At 50.0% G+C, this 19,987-nt stretch overlaps 2 protein-coding genes across 3 annotated transcripts in view; one reads left to right on the forward strand and one right to left on the reverse strand.

Moving 5' to 3' along the window:
* Positions 1-13,104, forward strand: part of DMTF1 (cyclin D binding myb like transcription factor 1) — a 26,438-nt gene extending 13,334 nt beyond the window's left edge. The window contains exons 11-17 of the mRNA XM_087969185.1: positions 1,240-1,391; positions 3,097-3,312; positions 5,563-5,648; positions 6,352-6,510; positions 7,354-7,716; positions 9,642-9,786; positions 10,678-13,104. Coding sequence (XP_087825311.1) covers positions 1,240-1,391; positions 3,097-3,312; positions 5,563-5,648; positions 6,352-6,510; positions 7,354-7,716; positions 9,642-9,786; positions 10,678-10,787 — 1,231 coding nt within the window. The 3' untranslated portion in view covers positions 10,788-13,104. The remainder of the gene's footprint in view (positions 1-1,239; positions 1,392-3,096; positions 3,313-5,562; positions 5,649-6,351; positions 6,511-7,353; positions 7,717-9,641; positions 9,787-10,677) is intronic.
* TMEM243 (transmembrane protein 243) overlaps positions 11,759-19,987 on the reverse strand; it is a 17,686-nt gene continuing 9,457 nt past the window's right edge. For both annotated transcript variants that reach the window (XM_087969186.1, XM_087969187.1), the window contains exons 3-5: positions 19,856-19,906; positions 13,451-13,555; positions 11,759-12,281 (exon numbers count right to left, since the gene is read on the reverse strand). In XM_087969186.1, the coding sequence (XP_087825312.1) occupies positions 12,159-12,281; positions 13,451-13,555; positions 19,856-19,906 (279 nt within the window). In that variant the 3' untranslated portion in view covers positions 11,759-12,158. The remainder of the gene's footprint in view (positions 12,282-13,450; positions 13,556-19,855; positions 19,907-19,987) is intronic.

A 19,987-nucleotide genomic window follows, 5' to 3' on the forward strand; every position in this document is an offset into this window, starting at 1 on the left:
TTGCTAAGCCCGTTTGGCCCCATTTTATGACCTTTCCTGCCACAGCGGTTGACCTCAGTTTTTAACCTAGAAACACGGTCATTAAGTGAATCTGGCTTCCTCATTGACCACCAAAGGGGATCACGGGACACGCCGACCGTCATAAATACCAGTTGCCAAGCGTCCAAAATTGGATCGCGCGACCCTGGGGGGATGCAGCAACGGTTGTAAGCATGAAAAATGGTAGTCAGTCACTTTTTTCCTCAGTGCCACCATAACTTTGAAGAAGTCACTAAATGAACTGTTGTAAGTCGAGGACCACCTGTAGGTGGCAGCACACTGCCAACTTTGGCCGATCTTAAAAAATAGGAAAGGATAGGAGACCACCAGAAAAATCGGAAAAGAACAAAAAAAGAAAAGATATAGGGGAGACAGGGGAAGCAGTGAACCAATTCCTAGAAGCCGCCAATGAGAAACCCTCCCTGCGTCCCTTTCCCAGAAAGCTGCTCGGATGCTTCCGGATTGTTACCTGGGATCCAGGTTGGCTTGAGAGAGACCAATTAATTTAAATGCATTGTGTCATGCCCCCCCCCATCGGAGCCTGAATCTGCGGGGAAGAGGAGCTGGAAGCTGAGCCAACAGAGATTGTGGGGGCGGTCTTGGTTGGCTTCGGAGGAAAATGAGGAAGGGCAAGGCCAGTCAGGCCATGGCCTTTCGGGATTAGGCGGGGAGGAACAGGCTCAGGATGAACATGAGAGGCAGAGCTCAGGCAAAGAGCAAGGACCACCCCCTCCTGATCCGAGAGCACAGAGAGTGGAGAGAAGGCGGGAACAGCGCAAGACTGAGCCGGCTACTCAGGAGGAGAGTGCCCCCCCCCCCTTCACAAGGCACAGCAGGGGGACGAGGGTTAAGGAGACCCTGTGGGGAGGGGCGTTTGTTGGGAACAAACATTGAGTCCCTGAAGAGTGGAATGCCGACATTTGAACTTTCCTGGGTTCCTTGCCTTCTTTCCGGCTTTCTGGACTAATTCCCTGGATATTTTGCTTCCCAAACTCCTTGATTTGCCCTGCCGGATTTATTGTTGTGCAGCTTTGGTGTACACAGCACTGGGCTGGACTATTTGCAGACAGAGGCTACTTGAGGTGTGTGTGTGTATGTGTGTGTGCGTGCATGCATGCGTGTGTGTGCATGCATACGTGCATCCCTGAAGGCTAATATTTGTTAAAAGGAACCATTTCTTTCTGCGTGTGATCCTGTCAGAATAGCAGAGCTAGAGGTCGCAGATGAAAACGGCATCAACTGGGATTTGCTGGCTGAAGGCTGGAGCAGCGTCCGCTCACCCCAGTGGCTTCGGAGCAAATGGTGGACCATCAAGAGGCAAATCGCCAACCACAAAGAGGTGTCGTTTCCCGGTAAAGTGACCTCAGTCGATTCCTGGCCTGCTCTCCGACCGAACAGCCAGAATCTACAGGGGAAGAGTTCAGTTAGCCCCTTATTGTTTGTCCCCGTTTTACAGGACTCTTCCCACCTGACTAGATCAGGTTCAGTGGCATCCAAATGGGGTTAGGCTTTGCCCTCTTGTGCCTACGCAAGAATCCAAGACTATTTCCCCGCTTGACGCTTCCCTCTCATTTGGCCAGTTTGCTCAATACTCCTTTGGTCTTTTTAGTTGCCAGCAGAAAGGAAGTGGGGGGGGGAAAGCAGTGCATTCCTTAAATGCCTCAGATAATCACCTTGGCAGCCCAAAGCTGTTGGTGCACAAGATTATTACTGGAGAGCATGATTGATGACTCTTGGTTATAGATGTGTCCCATTGGAGAATATACATCCAGGGGGTGGGGGGGAAGTCCAGAGTCAAGGGAGAAATGAAGGATGTATTTTAGTGTCAGCTGCACCTAACTAACACCAACATGGCTGCTCTAATCAATTTTTTTTTTTTTTACTTTTGAGAGATGCGGCTAGAGATTTATGATTTGAATGGAGGTGGATTTGTTGGAGCCCTGACACCGGCATCTGCCCCCCTTTTTAAAATTCTCCCATCAAAATCCACACTGAGTTGTGTCCCACTTGGTTGAGGGATCGGAGCCTAACCTTTCCCCCAAAAAGGGTCCTTGCAAACTTACAACCACTCTCTGGAACTTGCATCGAGACTTCTAAAATTTGGGAGACATCGATCCCAACCTGGGGAGAAAGATGGCTTTTCCCTCTGGTAACTTGAAGAGAGTTGAATAAAAAAAAAAAAAAAACCTAGCATTTCCCAAGCAAGGCAGGCTGGGCTTTGAGGATCCACTCGTCTCAAAAAAGTTGTCAAGGTTTGGAAATGCTGAAATAACTTACAACTGAGGGAGTCAGTGCAAGACTAGCCTGAGACCTTATCCGCTCTAATTTGCTATTGTGAATGTGTAAGGTGGGCCTAATTGCTCTTGGTTATTTTTTTACTAGCTCTGTACCCGTGCTTCACTACGAAACTATGTGGTTGAGCTTAGTTTCTGGGGAGGAAAATAAGAAAAAAAAAAAATCTGCCTCTGCCTACCAGCACCCATTGGTATTCATCTAGGTAGCATCTTGTCAGTGTGTGAGAGAGTTGAGGGCTGTTTGGAAACTGAAAAATTATTTGCTGTGTGACCAAGGAGACAGCAAGGAGCCTGGGCGTGGCTTAGCTCAACTGTTCTGTACTAAAGCTGCTTGGTGCTGTGAAACTGAAACGGAAACGGAATCTCCTCTCCTCTGCTTGTGTTTTGCATTTGGAAGAGATTTCTTTCCAGGTGGGGAGGGGGAGTAGAACTCCTTAGCATCAGAGCGTGATAATAATAATAATAATAATAATAATAATAATAATAATAATAATAATAATAATAATAATAATAATAATGGAAATACTCTAAATGCTCTGATGGTCATTTGAAAAAAAACCTTTCTTAGTGAGCCCCTAAAAGCCAAGAGGAACATATGGGTGAAATTTCAAGTTTGTAGGCTTTACGGTTCTGGAGATTTTGTGATGATGCCTGAGTGGTCTTTCGCTTTTATATATAGATATAAAATATAGATTATAGATAGATTACAAATATCCACTTGGTTTCCGTGTCCAGCAATCATGAGTGTCTTTTTTCCTTCCAGTTCTCATAAAAGGTCTGAGGCAACTGCATGAAAGCCAGAAAAACGCTCCGGCACACCAACTTCCAGACGCTAAATCTTTACCCGGGCTGCCAAATTCCCACCCTGGTTCCGGGGTCCAGCATGTCCAGATCCGCGTGGCCCATTTGGAAGAGAGTTCCGTCTGCTCTCCTGCTTCCGTGGCGGCCTTACAGATCCCTCTCCAGATCACCCATGTCTGTAAGTCACCAGGGCTCCCTTTTTTCCTAAACAGATCCTCGTCGCTGCTTCTTGGATGGGGTGGGTGGGGAAGAGCCTGTTCAGGAAGGGGCAACTGGCAACATTTGCAGGGTGCAAATATTATGGCTGGTTCGTCTGGCACGGCGCGGAGCACAGTGGTGGTCGCGCGGATATGAAAAGTTGGATGTGATGACCCAAAGGGGCGTGGCACAAAGGCAACCCAGTCAGATAATCAGTATGAGTCCCTTTATTAGCTCCAACTTTGCCCCCAATGCCCTGGTTACCTTCTGGGCTGGAGAAAAACTCTCCCAGGAACAGCCTTGGGCTGCAGAGAATCAAGTCCAAAACGTGGTCAATAAAAACTGTAACTAGAAGTCCAATCAAGGCCAAATGAGGTAATTAGTTTGGCAGGGCAGGAGCAAGAATTCCAGATGTGAAGGCACGGCAATAACTCAACACGGTTGGGAAGATGCCAGGAACACAGATAAGCAAAGGCAACACAAGATAAACTGCAGCTAGTGCAAATAACGAAGACGTCCTCTGTGGACTTAACTCCTAGTTGACTTTTGGACTCCGTTGTCATAAATCAAGGACTACCCATACATAAATCTACAGATAAAATTCTCCTGTGTTTCCCCATTGATATAATGCTGGGAATACAGACATTCCCCACTTCCCTTCCCATTCCGGCAGTTCCCCCCGTTTAAATCATGAGTCTCGAGCCAAACTTCCAAAACTCAAAAAGGATTTATTGGGAGTTAAACTGTCCAGCAGTGCCTGGGTGTATTGTAATTCATATTCTCCAATGGGACACCTCCATAGCCCAGAGTCATCCATCAGGCTCTCCAGTTAGAATTTTGCCCGGCAGAAACTTCGGTCACCTAGAAACTATCTTTGAAGAACTATTTATGGAATGCGCGTACAGTTTCCAAGCTACTGCACTGCTCCCCTTCCCTTTCTGTTGGCAACTCTAAAAAGACCAGAGAAATATTTTATGAGTTGACAGAGGCACTTTCTCTCCAGCCAATGCAGCCCAAACACACTTTCGTTCTTTTTAAAAATGCTGCATTCAATCAGCCAGTTGCTTTTAGCCAGGGCATTTTTGATATTGTGGCTTCCCAGAGGCCCTGAGCCCCCTCCCTGGCTCAATCTGCAGAGCCTTTCTTAGCCACAGTTCCTCCTTTTGTACTTTGAATGCGGCTGCCGCGTGGACGTTTTGCGTGGGATGGATGATAAATCAGGTTTGGGCCGAGACCCCGGATAGTCCTACCCAAGTGGGGATTGCAACGGAATCAAAGCACCGTGATTTGAGGGGATGAAATCTTTCCCGATTGCCAAGACTGAGAGAAGCACGAGACACGGATCGGTGGCACACCGGATCCTGGCCAATGTTTATCCCTCCTTTAAAATGCGATTCCAGGGGCCACCGTTGCTCATCTTTGTCACATTCCGTATTGCCAAGAAGATTACACCATCAGGGACACGGAAGTTACTCAGAGTGGAGCCTGACCTTTTTACTTTTGTAGTTAGGGAATTGATTTCCTGCAGACCCTGAAGGTTATTGAGTGGAGAACAGCATTGTACCGATAACACAGAGAGAGAGAATTGGAAGAGAAGCTGTACTCAAGATAACTTGGATGTTTCCATTCGCCAAGGCCGGGGGGGTCAGCAACGACAACACTGGATAAACTCACGTTTGCTCCCAGCAGCTGCCACACTCAGTTTGCATATCATTTCTAAACTCTCATTCCCAGGTGTGGCTAATGAAAGGAATCAGGGCCCTCTCCTCCCACGTAAGCCACGCAACCCATGTTGCTCCCTTCTCCCTGTGTGCCCTAAGATGATGAAGGGGTGGGCCTGTTTCTTCCTCTGAACTCCCTCTCCCTTGTTCTACCTCTCCCCTGCTCTGCCCAAGTGAACGTTGCCCTTCCCCAGTTTCCTCTACAGCCAGCGGAGCCACACTCCTCCTCCCTGTCAGCTGCTCGGCTTCCCCCTCCGATTCAGACTCTGACAGGGGCAGGACAGGTGGGCTGAAATTTAATTCTTCTTCTGAAGCTAACACACTCTGGGCCAGGGAGCAATGGGCCAACGGTCCCTTCTTAATATACAAAGTCCTTTCCCTTATTCCTGCTTTGAGCACCTGGGTGCATGCTCTGTTTTACATTCTCTTGTGATTAATATGTTCAGAACCTGTTTACTGATTTGAACCTTTGGTCCTGTTTTTTTTCTTCTTCTTTGCCTCTTGTGTAGCTTCTGCCGATTCCCCCGCGGCTTCCGTCGACTCCGAAACGATAACACTAAATAGTGGGACGTTGCAGACTTTTGAGATTTTGCCGGTAAGTCTTAACGGAGTGGACTTGATTACATCTGTTTGCAGGGAAAAGGATTTTAGCTGAGATGTTTAAAGCTCTGGAGCAGGGGTCTCCAACCCGGGCCACTTTATGACTTGGGGAATTCTGGGAATTCTGCTCTCCAGTCCAAAGCCGAACACGTTTCTAGCATCAGCATTTCCCATTCTGATGCTCTCAGAATGCCTTCCCCTCCCCTCGAACCCTCCACTAGCATGGCCCAGATAGGGGACAGTAGAAATCAGAGGTGGTCTTCAGCTGGTTTTGAGCAGTTCTGGAGAACCGGTAGTGGAACTTTTGAGTCGTTCGGAGAACCGGCCAATCCCACCTCTGACTGGCCCCGCCAACCCCATCTCTTCTCTGCCTCCCATCGAGTCTCCCATGGGTCTCCTTTGGTTGCCCTGCACAGGAGAACGGAGCTGGAAAGCAGGTCAGTGGGGTGGGGAGGGAAGGGGGATTTTGCAGTATATCCTTTCCCTGCCACGCCCACCAAGCCACGCCCACAGAATCAGTAGTAAAATGAACCCCATCACTGGTAGAAATAACCTAGTTTGTCGCACCTTGTTTCAGTTACGTTTTTTATAAACCTGCTTCTCGGTTTCTCTTTGATGTCACCCTGGGAAGGAGCTCCGTTGAGATGGCCGTGAAACACCTGATTGCTTCTCTTTTCCTTCTCCCTTCCCGCTCCTAGTCCTTCCACCTGCAGCCGACTGGCACCCCGGGCACCTACCTGCTCCAGACCAGCTCAAGCCAGGGGCTGCCTCTGACCCTAACCGCCAGCCCCACAGTCACCCTCACGGCTGCTGCAGCGCCAGCCTCTCCAGACCAGATCATAGTCCATGCCTTATCCGTACGTATCAGAACAGTAAGACCTCCGGGGGGGGCGGGGGAGGGGGAGGCATGGGGAGGAGACACCTGAGGGTGGAGGAGGCCTTCAGAGCTCTGGCTGGCGAGTTTGGCAAGCTCTTGACTGACCTCATCAGTACAGAAGGTCCTCCACTGATGGCCACAGAGAAGTCCAACATTTCTGTTGTTGAGACACTTGTCAAGTTATTTTTGCCCCCTTTTTACAACCATTCTTACCACAGTTGTTAAGTGAATCACTGCAGTTGTTGAGTCTGTTAAGTGAATCTGGCTTGGTGTTGGGAAAGAGGGAGGGCCAAACGAGAAAGGGAGGGCGGAGGAGGGGTTAGGAAGGGCCATCAAAGCAACAAGCATGAATTTGGGGAAACTCCAGGAGAGAAGAGAGCGCCGGGGTTGCAGAGTCAGACATAACTTGGAGACTGAACAACGGCAATAACAATTCAGCCAATGTAATGGTTATTGCTGTGCGTGCTTTGCCTTTCCATACGTGTGTGCGTGCCGTTCCTGGCAGGTAAGTAGACGCCCATGTATGACGTGCGTGTATTGGAGGGGTGTGGATTCTCCAAGATCAAGGGAGCCATCCCAACCCACGAGGAAAGGAAGCTGGTTGGCCTGCCTTCCAATTTCCCCATTCCTCCTCTTCCTTTTGGGCAAAGCTGAGAGATGAGGCGGCTGATGTCCAGTTTCCACTTTCTTCTACAAATATTCCCAAAAACCTGCCTGGCACCGAGCAGCCGCTATCCGTCCCGCCCAAGAGGATGAATGGAGCCGCGGTGTTTGCCACCTTTTGCCAAATAGCCAACTGCCTTTGTGTGGCCCTTTCCCGCAGCCCGAGCACCTGCTGAACACGACGGAGAACGTCACCGTGCAGTGCCACGCGCCCAGCGTCATCATCCGGACCATGGCATCCGAAGACGTTTCCCCGCCCGCCAGCCAGGCGGAACTGAGCGCCGATTTGGGCCTGCAGACTGTTGGCTTGGCGGGCACACCGACCTCCCTGGAAACGGACTCTTTCCCAGAGGACGTCCGCCCCTCCAAACTCCCAGGGGAAGACAGCACCGGCGGTTCCTCCAAATTTGGCAGCCGAAGCAGCCCGGAGCTCCTGGAAAGAGCAGGCGTCGGCATTCTGAATTCAGATCTCAAGCGGGAAGATAACTGTCCGTCGGATTTGGCTGGCACTTACGTTTCCGAGGTAAGGAGAAAAAAAAGCCCAACTCCTAAACCTTCGGAGCTGATGTTTACGTCGCCCTAAGCCACAGTTCTCCAAATCTGGCAGAAATGTGAAATGGATTTTGTTAAGCCTGGATTCCCCAACGGGTGTTAAGGAAAACAAACTAAACAGAACGTGCAGCGAAGTCAGATAGGAAGACAGGTAAATGTGTGAGATAAGTTTTCTAGTTAACACGCAGTAAAAATATAGACACGCTTGTGCTATCAAAAATATAGTTTATTCCATTTAAGAATTATAGCATAGTCAAATGTAACGGTCGATTAGTCATATATCAATTTCAGTCAAGTCTTGTCGGGGATACTCTATTTGCAAAGTCCGTGTTGAATAGCCAATGTCAGTACACTTACAATAAATCAGTCCAATCTTTATCTTCTCTCCGTTCAGAAAAATCAACACTCCTTCTTCTCTCCCTGTTCCAGCAAGAACGCAGTCATCAATCCATCCAGTAATTAGGGATCAGTAAGCCAGAGAGAGAGAGCTGCAATTGCCTCGCTTCTTATATAGTGCTTTTACAACCACACCCTTAATTACATTCTTGCTGTTAAAGTTACACACACTTTAACTAACAAACCATGATACCATATTTATTATTTTTACCCAAACCAGTTAGGGTAAACAATGTTATCCCTAACAGATTTAAGTATTAGAAAAGGGAGAAGTTCAAAGCACTCTTGCCTAATTTCTTGACTACTTGATTTCCACCATGCATTAAAAAAAGACTTCTCTGTGTTCCTAGCAAGAAGTTAGAATTCTTTATTCTTTTTCATCTTCCTTTTAAAACTCATCCTCTTAACTCCCTTTTTGACAGTGAGGGTGACTGAATGGAACTGAGCATTTACTGGCCGGATGCCCTTCCTTGACGCCTATCCGGAGTTCACAGCAGAAATTTTTTTTTCTTTGCGTCTGAAGACAGAAACATCTGTCACTGCCTAGGATTGAACTCTCAACCTTGTGAATGGGAGACGGGCATTTTCACCACTAGGCTACCGTTCTTCTTGTGCCATATCCGTCATTGGACGTTGGCGATGTTGGCCATCCTATTTTGATCAACAGCCGCACGAAAAAGTGCCGTTGAGTTTTGTCCAAACCAGTCCCTTAGATTTTGAAGTCACTAGGTTCTTCTTGTGCCTGGAGCTCATTTGCCTTCCATCTTTCCCTGGAGGATAAAGTGAAGTATGGTGTGTTTTTCGGGATGTTGCATCCCATGTCCGAAATATTCTAACTTTTGCTTTTTAATGGTTTTGATGATTTCCCTTGGCTTTCCCCGGGCAGCTTATCCCCTCCTCCTTTCTGATTTTGAGAATTCTTTATAGCAGGGGTGTCCAACCTTGGCAACTTTAAGACTTGTGGACTTCAACTCCCAGAATTCCTCAGCCAGCTTTGCTGGCTGAGGAATTCTGGGAGTTGAAGTCCACAAGTCTTAAAGTTGCCAAGGTTGGACACCCCTGCTTTATAGAATTCTTTTATCTGGCCAAGTGTGAGGTGGACACGCAAGGAATTTGTCTCTGGGGCAGAAGCTCTTGAGCATCCGTGCAAGCAACAAGGTGATAACTCAAATATCATAAACCATAGTTTAAAAAAAATCATAAATCCTAAGATACAAACCAGAAGTGATAAATCATAAAAGATACCAATAAGAGAAGGTAGTAGGGAGGACGAGCAATGTAGACCTACTACCTGGATAAGTATCTTCAGGCATAAGGCAGGGCCGTGGGAGTTAGGTGTTACAAAGCTATTAATAACCCTCACGCTGTTAAGATTTTCGTGCTTTGCGCTTCCACGACGCTCAGCTTTTGTTTGGGGGGGTGATGGTTTTTTTTCCAAAACACTTTTAAAATTCTGAGGAACCCGGCTGGGCGCCATTGTTGCTCGTTGTCGTTGTGCAGGACCTGGGCTCTCCCACAGCCGAGGAACCAGTGGAACAGTCCTCGCTGGACGGAGCCATTCTCATCGTGCCTTCTCCCCGAGGCTTCATCCAGGCGTCCGATGACATAGACGGAGAACCAGTGCTGCCTCTGACCACCTTAACAGGTAGTTTTCCTGCACCTGAGCTTCCTTTTTATTTTGCATCCCGCCTTTTATCGTTTTTTAACAAGTAACTCGAGGTGGTGAACTTCTCGCAACACACACCTTCCTCCTCCTAGTTTGTTCACAGTTTTGCTTTTTTCGGCATTAACTCTGCACTTTGGGGAGCTTCAGGGCTTGCTCTGCTTCCGGCTGACTCCTGCATCGTAGCTAAGACTTGGTTCCTTCTGAGTTTTGGGCGTCCTTCTGAACTCACTGCAGGTAGTTCTTGACGTAGGACCGCAACTGAGTCCAGAATTTCTGTCGCTAAGCGAGAAATTCATGACGTGAGTTTGGCCCCCATTTTACGACTTTTCTCACCCCCGCCGTGAAGCGAACCAGTGCAGTTTGTTAAGTGAGCAACCCGGTTGTTAAGCGAATCGGGCTTTCCCCGCGGACTTTGCTCGTCAGACGGTCGCCAAAGGGGATCAACAGGACCTTGAGACACGGCGATCCTCACAAACCCGAGTCAGTTGTCAAGAATGCAAATAATGTGACCCCGGGGGTGCCACAACAGCTGTAAGTGTGAAAAACGGTCCTAAGTCCCTTTTCTCAGGGCTGTTGTAACTTGGAACGGTCGCTAGACGAAATGTCGTAAGTTGAGGGCTGCCTGTGCTGAACTTTTGGTGAAGGGGAACGTTTTCACCTTGCAAGGACCCCCCTGGAGGTTCTGAGCTTCTGGCAAAGGAGTCTCGGGTTTGCTCTGAAGGCCAAAGGAGAGTTTTTGCTATTCCGAGCGGCATTTCCCCGCTACCTCTTTCAGTTGAAGGTTAAAGCAGCCAGCCTTAAAAAGTGGTGTAGGTTGCATGTGTGTTAGCCAGCACCAGAGGCAACCTGTTGTGTCTTGGTTCTCCCTAGATCCCATCTTACAACACCACGGAGAGAATTCTCACATTACCAGCTCCTCTTTGGATAGCCCCAGTTCGGAGGACTCGAAGGGCATGGAGAACTTGGTCAGCTGTCACTGAGGCTCTTCCCGGTCCATTAACTCCTGCGTTGGGTCCAAGGAGGGTCCACCTGGCAGGGCTGACCCAGAGGCCCCTTCGGATCTCGAACGAGGGACCGTCCCGGCTGGCTCCCCTCCGAAGTTTCTGCATTCAAGGTGGCTCATGATGGATGGACAGGGAGGAGGAAATCTCGACGCTCCAGGCTACTAACCCAGCAGGAAACAAGCGTCCGGAATTGAGGTTACACCGTTTAGGGTTTGCACCGGTCCTCCTGCTTTGGTGTGAGACTATAGTTACAGCCGCTGTAACTACCGAGGGAGCAAGAAGATATGTGAAGGGAGAAAAGGTGTGTTTCTCTAGGGGTTGCAGGCTGTTTGAGCAGCAGGAAAGCCGGATCAAGATCCTCCTTCAAACTGAAGAATCTGTTGCTGGCAACGGATGTCGCGCCCGAAGGATCAGACGTAATCCTTAAAATGCTACCGCTAAAAACCCCCCCGAGGGCAGCATGGAGACTTTGAAGCTGCGATAAATTTAGGAGTCCGTTTTAAACCCCTGAGGAGACCAAACTCTGCAAAGGAAGCCAACTTGGATGACCCTTTTTGGAGACATTTCATCGGGAACGAGCTTTGGCGATGGGTGCCTCTGTGCGTTCCTTCGACAGGGAAGGCTCCCCACCCCAAAACACAAAGCGGAAATTTGGTGCAACTTGGCCGAGGCAACCTGATTCTCCCCACTACAAAAGGCTGTGGTTAAAAACAAAAATGATCCAAATCAGTATTGACGTGTTCCCGATCAGCTTCCTCTGAAGTTGTTAAGTCTGCGTTCGGCCCGCAGCTCCATTTGCGTACCACAAATTTGTCGTTCACACGGCCAGTCAGTCCCCTTGGGAAGGAGCGGAAATGAAACCAGCTCAATGCAAGCGAGAAAAACTCTTCTGTCATAGTAGATGCCTTTTTATTTATAATGTAGTATAGACATTTGCAGTGCTGAGGGTTGTTGTTTTTTTTTGTACAGTGTAGTAATTTAAAAAAAGGCCGTGTTTTTCCCCACACACAACGGGGGGGAGAAAAAAGGGTGTGCCCCTCTGAAAAACACAAGCGTCGTACAACTGGAATGTTCATTAAGTGCAGTAGTAGCGATTGTGTGGCTCACCCTCCCTCCTCACAATCCCCTAAAGCAATGCTCTTGTTGTACTGCACTACTTCACCTCACTGGCGAAGGAAGAACCGGCAAAATACACCTCCATGAACCTTCCTCACAGGTCTTCCTTCCAGCCTCTGTGCCCTGGGCGTTTTGTGGGAGCCCTCCTGCGCCCTCACTCCAGAAAGCAGGGCTGAAAAACGCGACCTCGGGAGCACCTGGACGCCGTCACCACCTTCACCCTAGGAAAGTTCATTTCCCCACTTCATGGAAGTAGAGGTTGGCACATATACAAAGCATGATGATCGAGAACAAAATGTAGTAGATGAGGTTCCTAAATTTGGGCTCGAGGTCTCCTTGTCGATACCAATAGATCTGGAGGGGGGAAGAGAAACGGGGGAGGGGGGGGGAGAGAGACACAAAATATTAAGGGGAGGCAGACGCCGTCATCGTCTTAGAACTCAGGTTTCTAGGGTTGATGTTCTTCTCCAGCAAGGTGGAGAAGACTGCAGGGGACCTGAGCTACTTGGTAATGGGAACTGAACCCAGTGGAGCAGTGGTGGTATGCTACCGGTTCGTACTGGTTCAACTGAACCGGTAGTAAAACACAAAAATCCCCCCGACGATCAGCTGAGAAGAGGGAAAAAAAGGCTGAGGAGTAAGAAGGGAAAAGTGTAGGATCGGCCCTCTTCCCACCTGCCCCTGTGCTTCTCTTTATCCTCTCAGCTGACTGGCGCTACAGGCCTCAGCTGGTGTGGGGAAAGCTGTGCGCACACTCGAAGTGCGCGATCACCAAACCAGCAGTGAAACAGGTAGGAGGATCCCACGGCTGCAGTGGAGGCTTTGCTTCTGAGGCAAGGGTCTCCAACCTTGGCCACTTGAAGACCCGTGGACTTCAACTCCTGTGGAATTCTGGGAGTTGAAGTCCACAGGTCTTCAAGCGGTCAAGTTTGGAGAGCCTTGTTCTAAGGCATTGGCGCAGGGCTGTGATATCAAAGACTAGCCAAAGGGTAGGCCGCTTTTTCATAATCACAATCCTTGCGGGCGTCTGCTCTGACGTGTGTCATTTCTTTGGGCGAGGACGTATCTCAGAGGTGCCACCCTGTGGGATGGTGGCTGTGCTGGTCCAGCAGGCCACATTCCTCAAAATTCTGGCCAAGAAGAAACCAACATCTAATTAAAGTTCAGTTGCAAATAACCTTGCGTGTCATTCTTTCCACCTTGCGGGTACCTTGAAGCTTAGAGGAGGGTGGCATCAAGGAAGTTTGGGGCTCTTATCGTTTTTTTTTCCAAAAGTGGAACTCCTACAACTCGAGACAGCTACCATTTTACAAGTGGTAGTCTGAAACCTGGCTTAGGGCCCATGCTTGCTACTGCAGCTGGTGCAGATAACTAAGACGTCCTCTGTGGACTTAGCTCCTAGTTGACTTCGGGCCTTGCAATATTTTTACAGCTCTCCATGGTAGCCATATGCTATTGTCCTCGCCTCCTCTGAGCAAGGTCTACTTCAACTTCATCACAAAGGTAAAGACAACAACACTTACAAGAATGCCAGCCGAGACACAACTCAAGGAGATGCAGAAAGCAAAAAATATATTCACTGGTTTTGGAGGTAGGTGAGGAAAGACGAAAGCACTGATTAAAGTGACCTGCAGAGAGAGAGCGAGAGAGAAAACAAAAAAGGAAGGAAGGAAAAAGGAAGAAAAAGAGAAAGAAAAAAGGGAGAAGAAAGTCAGTTCATTTTATCCTCATACAAAACAAACCTTTTGTCAGATGTGATTATCTTGGAGGGTTTCCATCTAAGATAAAACTCTTAATATTAATCCAAATACAGCAGAGCTGCTCTTCCCCATCACCGTTCGATACAACGCCCCGAGATTTCACGCCTCTGCCTCACACGGGGAATCAGGGCAACGCACGTTCGGTGCTTGGCCAGCTAACTGAAACTCTGGTGAGGGTGAACGAAAAGATGCAGCCGCTGTTGAAAGAAATCTCTACTCCAGGGGCCTTCAAACTTGACAGCTTTGAGACGTGTGGACTTCCAACTCCCAGAATTCCTCCTCCAGTCGGGTTAGCTCAGGAATTCTGGGAGTTGGAAGTCCACACGTCAAAGCTGTCAAGTTTGAAGACTCTTTGGGTGGGGGGGGGAAGAGAGAGATGAGATAGATTGATAAGATGATAGATTAGATATACGAGGCTATCCACAAAATAGATTCGTTTGTCTGATAGCAAGAAGGGCGGAGCTGCATCTTTGGTCTGTCGTCCGCCGCTCAGTCTGAATCTAGTCGTGCTAGTGGGAGGTTCTTATCGCTGCCGTTATTTCACAGCGTTTGAAATGTGTGCTGCAATTGAAAATCCGCGAGTTGCGAGGTGCGATCAGTGATAAGGTTTCTGTTGGGGAAAACATAAACCGATTGAAATTTTTCGGCAACTGTGTGAAGTGTACGGGACAACATCATCACTGGTGGTGGAGTGCGCCAATGGTGCATTAAGTTTAAAAATGGCGAACTACGGCACTCGAGAAGTCCTGAATGCTTTCGCGTGGTTGCAAGATCGGGGCTGTAGGGCGGATGAGGAAAAAGTCCCACTTGAAAGCATTCAGGACTTCTCGAGTGCGATTTGCTGTGTGGGTTTATGGTTTTGCCAACAAAAACCTTATCACTGATCGCACCTCACAACTCGCGGATTTTCAATTGCAGCACACATTTCAAGCGTTTGCTGTGAAATAACGGCTGAGACCTCCCACTATACTAGACGCAGGCTGAGCGGCGGACGCACAGACCAAAGATGGCTGCGCTAGCTATCTTATGCTACACGAAACGTCATCTATTTTGTGGATAGCCTCTAGATCGATGGATGGATGGATGGATCATAGATTAGGTCATGGGCCTTCAAACTTGACAGCTTTGAGACTTGTGGACTTCAGTTCCCAGAATTCCTTCTCCAGCCATGTTAACTCAGGAATTCTGGGAGTTGAAGTCCACAAGTCTCAAAGCACAAGTTTGAAGGTTGCTCCAAAGTGTCTGTTCTCAGCACCCTTTTTTCCACCGCAACGGCAGTCTGGCCTTTTGTGGGAAGTGGCCCAATTCCCTGCAACGTTCCCACCTTCCACACAGCTTTTCCTGGGGACACAATGGGGACACAAAATTTCTGTTGCTAAGAAGTAGGTGATGGGAAAGCCTGCCAATTTTCAGACTCTTTTTGCCGTGGTGGTGAAGCAAATCACTGCAGCTGTTAAGTGAGGGGTGTGGTGGATTAAGTGAACCAGGCTTCCCTCCCCCACCCCCCAGGGGAAGGTTGCGGGTAACCCTGTGAGCCCGGGATGGGCAACATCCAAATATACCTGCGGGTTCATCGTTTCTTAAGTGAGTCATTCTGATGGGACAGGGACATTATCCACGTGACAGTCCTTGACTACAACAGCTCACTCTAGTGACTGTTTAAAGCTATGACGGCACTGAAAAAAATGTGAAATGTGACCTCTACGACCCTTTCTCACCCTTGTGACCCTTGCAGCCTCCCTGTGGCCAAGAGATCAAAATTCAGCCGTTTGGCAAAGCGACTCGTATTTATGACAGTCGCAATTTTCCCGCGATTTTGCAGCCTTCGGATGAGCAAAGTCAACAGGAGGCCGGATTCACTTAACAACGATGGCAAGAAAGGTCGTTAAAGCTCACTGATGAAAGCCTCATTTAGCAACAGAAACTTTTGGCCTGAATTGCGGCCGTACGTTGAGGGCAACCAGCCAGCAGCAGATTCTTATTTTTTTCACCATGGAAAAATTCAGCTTTTCTCCAGCAGCTCCGTCTCACGGCAGCCGCATCTGGAAACCGGTGAGAGGAAGGCAGAGGCTGCATTGAGTGCCCTTTCAAGCAGGTGTTAAGGGGAGAGGGAGCCTTTTTTTTTTAAACCGGCCCTGGCCAGCTCCTCCCCTATTAAAGTGCTCTGAGCTGTGTATTTAGCTGCAATGCATACCTCAAACCTTTATAAACAGCAGCTAACGGAATGGAAGCATCCGTGTGTGCAGGAAACAAAGGGAAGGTTTTGAAAATAAACCAACGCCAAAATGTACATTATCAATGCATTATAAAAGGTATTGGGATGGATGGAATGAATATTTCGCTATTCCCTGGGGAAATAATAATAATTAATGCCCCCCCTTAATAGCTGCCAGGAGGCAAACCCGATCTGAACCGTTTGGGTACCGATTCAAACCTAGCTTCTCTTCCCGAATTAGGGTTGCAGGGCCAAGCGGGATACTTACTAGAAGCAACAAGAAGCTACGATGCCAACGGCAAAATTGATTATTCTGTCCTGAAAAGACAAGACAAGAAAAAGAATGAACAAACAAGGCGTGCTCTGCAGAAGACAGGATGTTGAACCGATTGCAAAAAGGGCAGAGCGTTGGTGCCAGTTGGGTGACGGGGCAAAAAGGGATCCCAGGCGGCATCTCAACCTGACGGGGGAGGCTTCCAAGATTTCAAGCAAAGGAGCCGAGAGGCTAGGAAAGCGCTGGGAAGGCAGAAGAGTGGAGTGGAGGGAAAGGAGGGGGCGATTCCCAAAAAATCAGAATTCGATTTTAATCGGAAGAATATCATGCCTGGGGCGCTCGCGCCTGGCCCGAGCCGCGGCGGAGGGAAGCCCGGCGGGCAGGTGGGCAGGCGGGCAGGCGGGCTGCTTGGAGGAGGCGACCCAGTGGCGCTCTGGGCTTCCCCTCCGCTGTGCGGCTCAGGGCGACGCGGCGCCCGCGAGTTAAAACGAAGCCGAAGTTGCTGGGAAGTTGCTCGGGTTTCCAGGGCTTCCAGGGCTTTGGAAAGGCAAACTTTGCAGGCTGGAGCGTCTTCCCGCCGAGGAGCGGGAAGGGTTCCGCCCGGTGGGCGGGCGGGCTGCTTGGATCAGGCTGCTGTGCGGCTCGGGGCGAGGCACGAGTGCCCGGGAGTTAAAACAAAGCCGAAAGTTGCTGGGAAGTTGCTCGGAGTTCCGGGCTTCCAGGCTTAAACTTTGCTCGGGCGGCACTTTAAAAGCCTGCTCCCAGCACCGAGCAACTTCCCAGCAACTTTCGGCTTCCTTTAACTCTGCGGTCGCTCGCCCCTGGCCCCGAGCCGCGCGGGCGGAAGGGAAGCTCCGGCGGGCGGGCGTGCAGGCTGCTTGGAGGAGGTTCCGGGCTTCCTCTCTGCCAGGCGCAGCGCCCGCGAGTTAAAAGGAAGCCGAAAGTTGCTGGGAAGTTGCTTGGGTTTCCAGGGCTTCCAGGGCTTTGGAAAGGCAAAGTTTGCAGACTGGAGCGTCTTCCCGCCGAGGAGCGGGAAGGGTTCCGCCCGGTGGGCAGGCGGGCTGCTTAAACTTTGCTCGGGCGGCACTTTAAAAGCCTGCTCCCAGCACCCGAGCAACTTCCCAGCAACTTTTAACTCGCGGGCGCTCGCGCCTCGCCCGAGCCGCACAGCAGCCCGCTCCAAGCAGCCCGCCCGCCCACCGGGCGGAACCCTTCCCGCTCCTCGGCGGGAAGACACTCCCGCCTGCAAACTTTGCCTTTGCAAAGCCCTGGAAGCCCCGGAAACCCGAGCAACTTCCCAGCAACTTTTGGCTTCCTTTTAACTCGCGGGCGCTCGCGCCTGGCCCCAAGCCGCACGGCGGAGGGGAAGCCCGGCGGGCGGGTGGGCAGACTGCTTGGAGGAGGCTCCGGGCTTCCCCTCCGCCAGGCATGAGCGCCTGCGAGTTAAAAGGAAGCCGAAAGTTGCTGGGAAGTTGCTTGGGTTTCGGGCTTCAGGCTTAAACTTTGCAAAGGCAAAGTTTGCAGGCTGGAGCGTCTTCCTGCCGAGGAGCAGGAAGGGTTTCACCCGGCGGGCAGGCGGGCTGCTTAAACTTTGCTCGGGCGGCACTTTAAAAGCCTGCTCCCAGCACCCGAGCAACTTCCCAGCAACTTTCGGCTTCCTTTTAACTCGTGGGGCGCTCGCGCCTGGCCCGAGCCGCGCGGCAGAGGGGAAGCCCGGCGGGCGGGCGAGCTGCTTGGAGGAGGCGACCGGCGGTGCTCCGGCAGCAGCAACAGGCAGTTTCGCCCGGGCTCCGCTCAGGTGTCTGGCTGGGGCTGTGAGGAGTTGCTACCGCCGGCGCAGCTCCGTGCGGCTCCAGTCCCGCGTTGCCTTGGGAAGGAAAAGGCAAAACCAGGAGCCGCTGAGCCTGAGCCTCCGGTGCCGCTGCTCCCATTGCAAAGCACCGCCGCGGCTCTTCCTTTTTGCCTTTCCCTTCCCGAGGCAACGCGGGACTGGAGCCGCACGCGAGCCGCGCCGGCGGTAGCAACTCCTGACTCAGGGGGCCTCCGAGGGGAGGGAAGGAGGAGAAGAAGGGGGGCGATTCCCAAAAATCTTGTGCTGACCCGGCCCGTCTGTCAAATTTTAAAAGTCAATGCGGCCCCGAGCCAAAAAGTTTGCCCACCCCTGATCTATCATCTATCTATCTATCATCTATCTATCTATCATCTATCTATCTATCTATCTATCTATCTATCTATCTATCTATCTATCTATCTATCTATCTATCTATCTATCTATCTATCTTCCCTCCCCCCCAAGGGCCTTCAAACTTGACAGCTTTGAGACTTGTGGACTTCAGTTCCCAGAATTCCTTTTCCAGCCATGTTAACTCAGGAATTCTGGGAGTTGGAAGTCCACAAGTCTCAAAGCTGCCAAGTTTGAAGGCCCTTGCTCCAAAGTGTCTGTTTCTCAGCACCCCTTTTTTCCACCGCTGGCAACGGCAGTCTGGCCCAGGGTGGCCCAATTCCTTGCACGTTTCCCACCTTCCACATAGCTTTTCCTGGGGCCACAATGGGGACACAAAATTTCTGTTGCTAAGAAGTAGGTGATGGGAAAGCCTGCCAATTTTCAGACTCTTTTTGCCGTGGTGGTGAAGCAAATCACTGCAGCTGTTAAGTGAGGGGTGTGGTCGTTAAGTGAACCAGGCTTCCCTCCCCACCCCCCCCAGGGGGAAGGTTGCGAGGGGTAACCCTGTGAGCCCCGGGATGGGCAACCATCCAAATACACCTGCGGGTTCATCGTTTCTTAAGCGAGTCATTCTGATGGGACAGGGACATTATCCACGTTACGGTCCTTGACTTACAATAGCTCACTTAGTGACTGTTTAAAGCTATGACGGCACTGGAAAAAAAATGTGACCTACGACCCTTTCTCACCCTTGTGACCCTTGCAGCCTCCCTGTGGCCAAGAGATCAAAATTCAGCCGTTTGGCAAAGCGACTCGTATTTATGACAGTCGCAATTTTCCCGCGATTTTGCAGCCTTCGGATGAGCAAAGTCAACAGGGAGGCCGGATTCACTTAACAACGATGGCAAGAAAGGTCGTTAAAAGCTCACTGATGAAAGCCTCATTTAGCAACAGAAATTTTGGCCTGAATTGCGGCCGTACGTTGAGGGGCAACCAGCCAGCAGCAGATTCTTGTTTTTTTTCACCATGGAAAAATTCAGCTCCGTCTACGGCAGCCGCATCTGGGAACCGGTGAGAGGAAGGCAGAGGCTGCATTGAGTGCCCTTTCAAGCAGGTGTTAAGGGGGAGAGGGAGCCTTTTTTAAAAAAAAACCGGCCCTGGCCAGCTCCTCCCCCTATTAAAGTGCTCTGAGCTGTGTATTTAGCTGCAATGCATACCTCAAACCTTTATAAACAGCAGCTAACGGAATGGAAGCATCCGTGTGTGCAGGAAACAAAGGGAAGGTTTTGAAAATAAACCAACGCCAAAATGTACATTATCAATGCATTATAAAAGGTATTGGGATGGATGGAATGAATATTTCGCTATTCCCTGGGGGGGGAAATAATAATAATTAATGCCCCCCCCCCCCTTAATAGCTGCCAGGAGGCAAACCCGATCTGAACCGTTTGGGTACCGATTCAAACCTAGCTTCTCTTCCCGAATTAGGGTTGCAGGGCCAAGCGGGATACTTACTAGAAGCAACAAGGAAGCTACGATGCCAACGGCAAAATTGATTATTCTGTCCTGAAAAGAAAGACAAGAAAAAGAATGAACAAACAAGGCGTGCTCTGCAGAAGACAGGATGTTGAACCGATTGCAAAAAGG

This window comes from Notechis scutatus, chromosome 6, assembly GCF_049901735.1.
Source record: "Notechis scutatus isolate UNSWTSFEM ecotype Mainland chromosome 6, rNotScu1.2, whole genome shotgun sequence".
NCBI lineage: Eukaryota > Metazoa > Chordata > Lepidosauria > Squamata > Elapidae > Notechis > Notechis scutatus.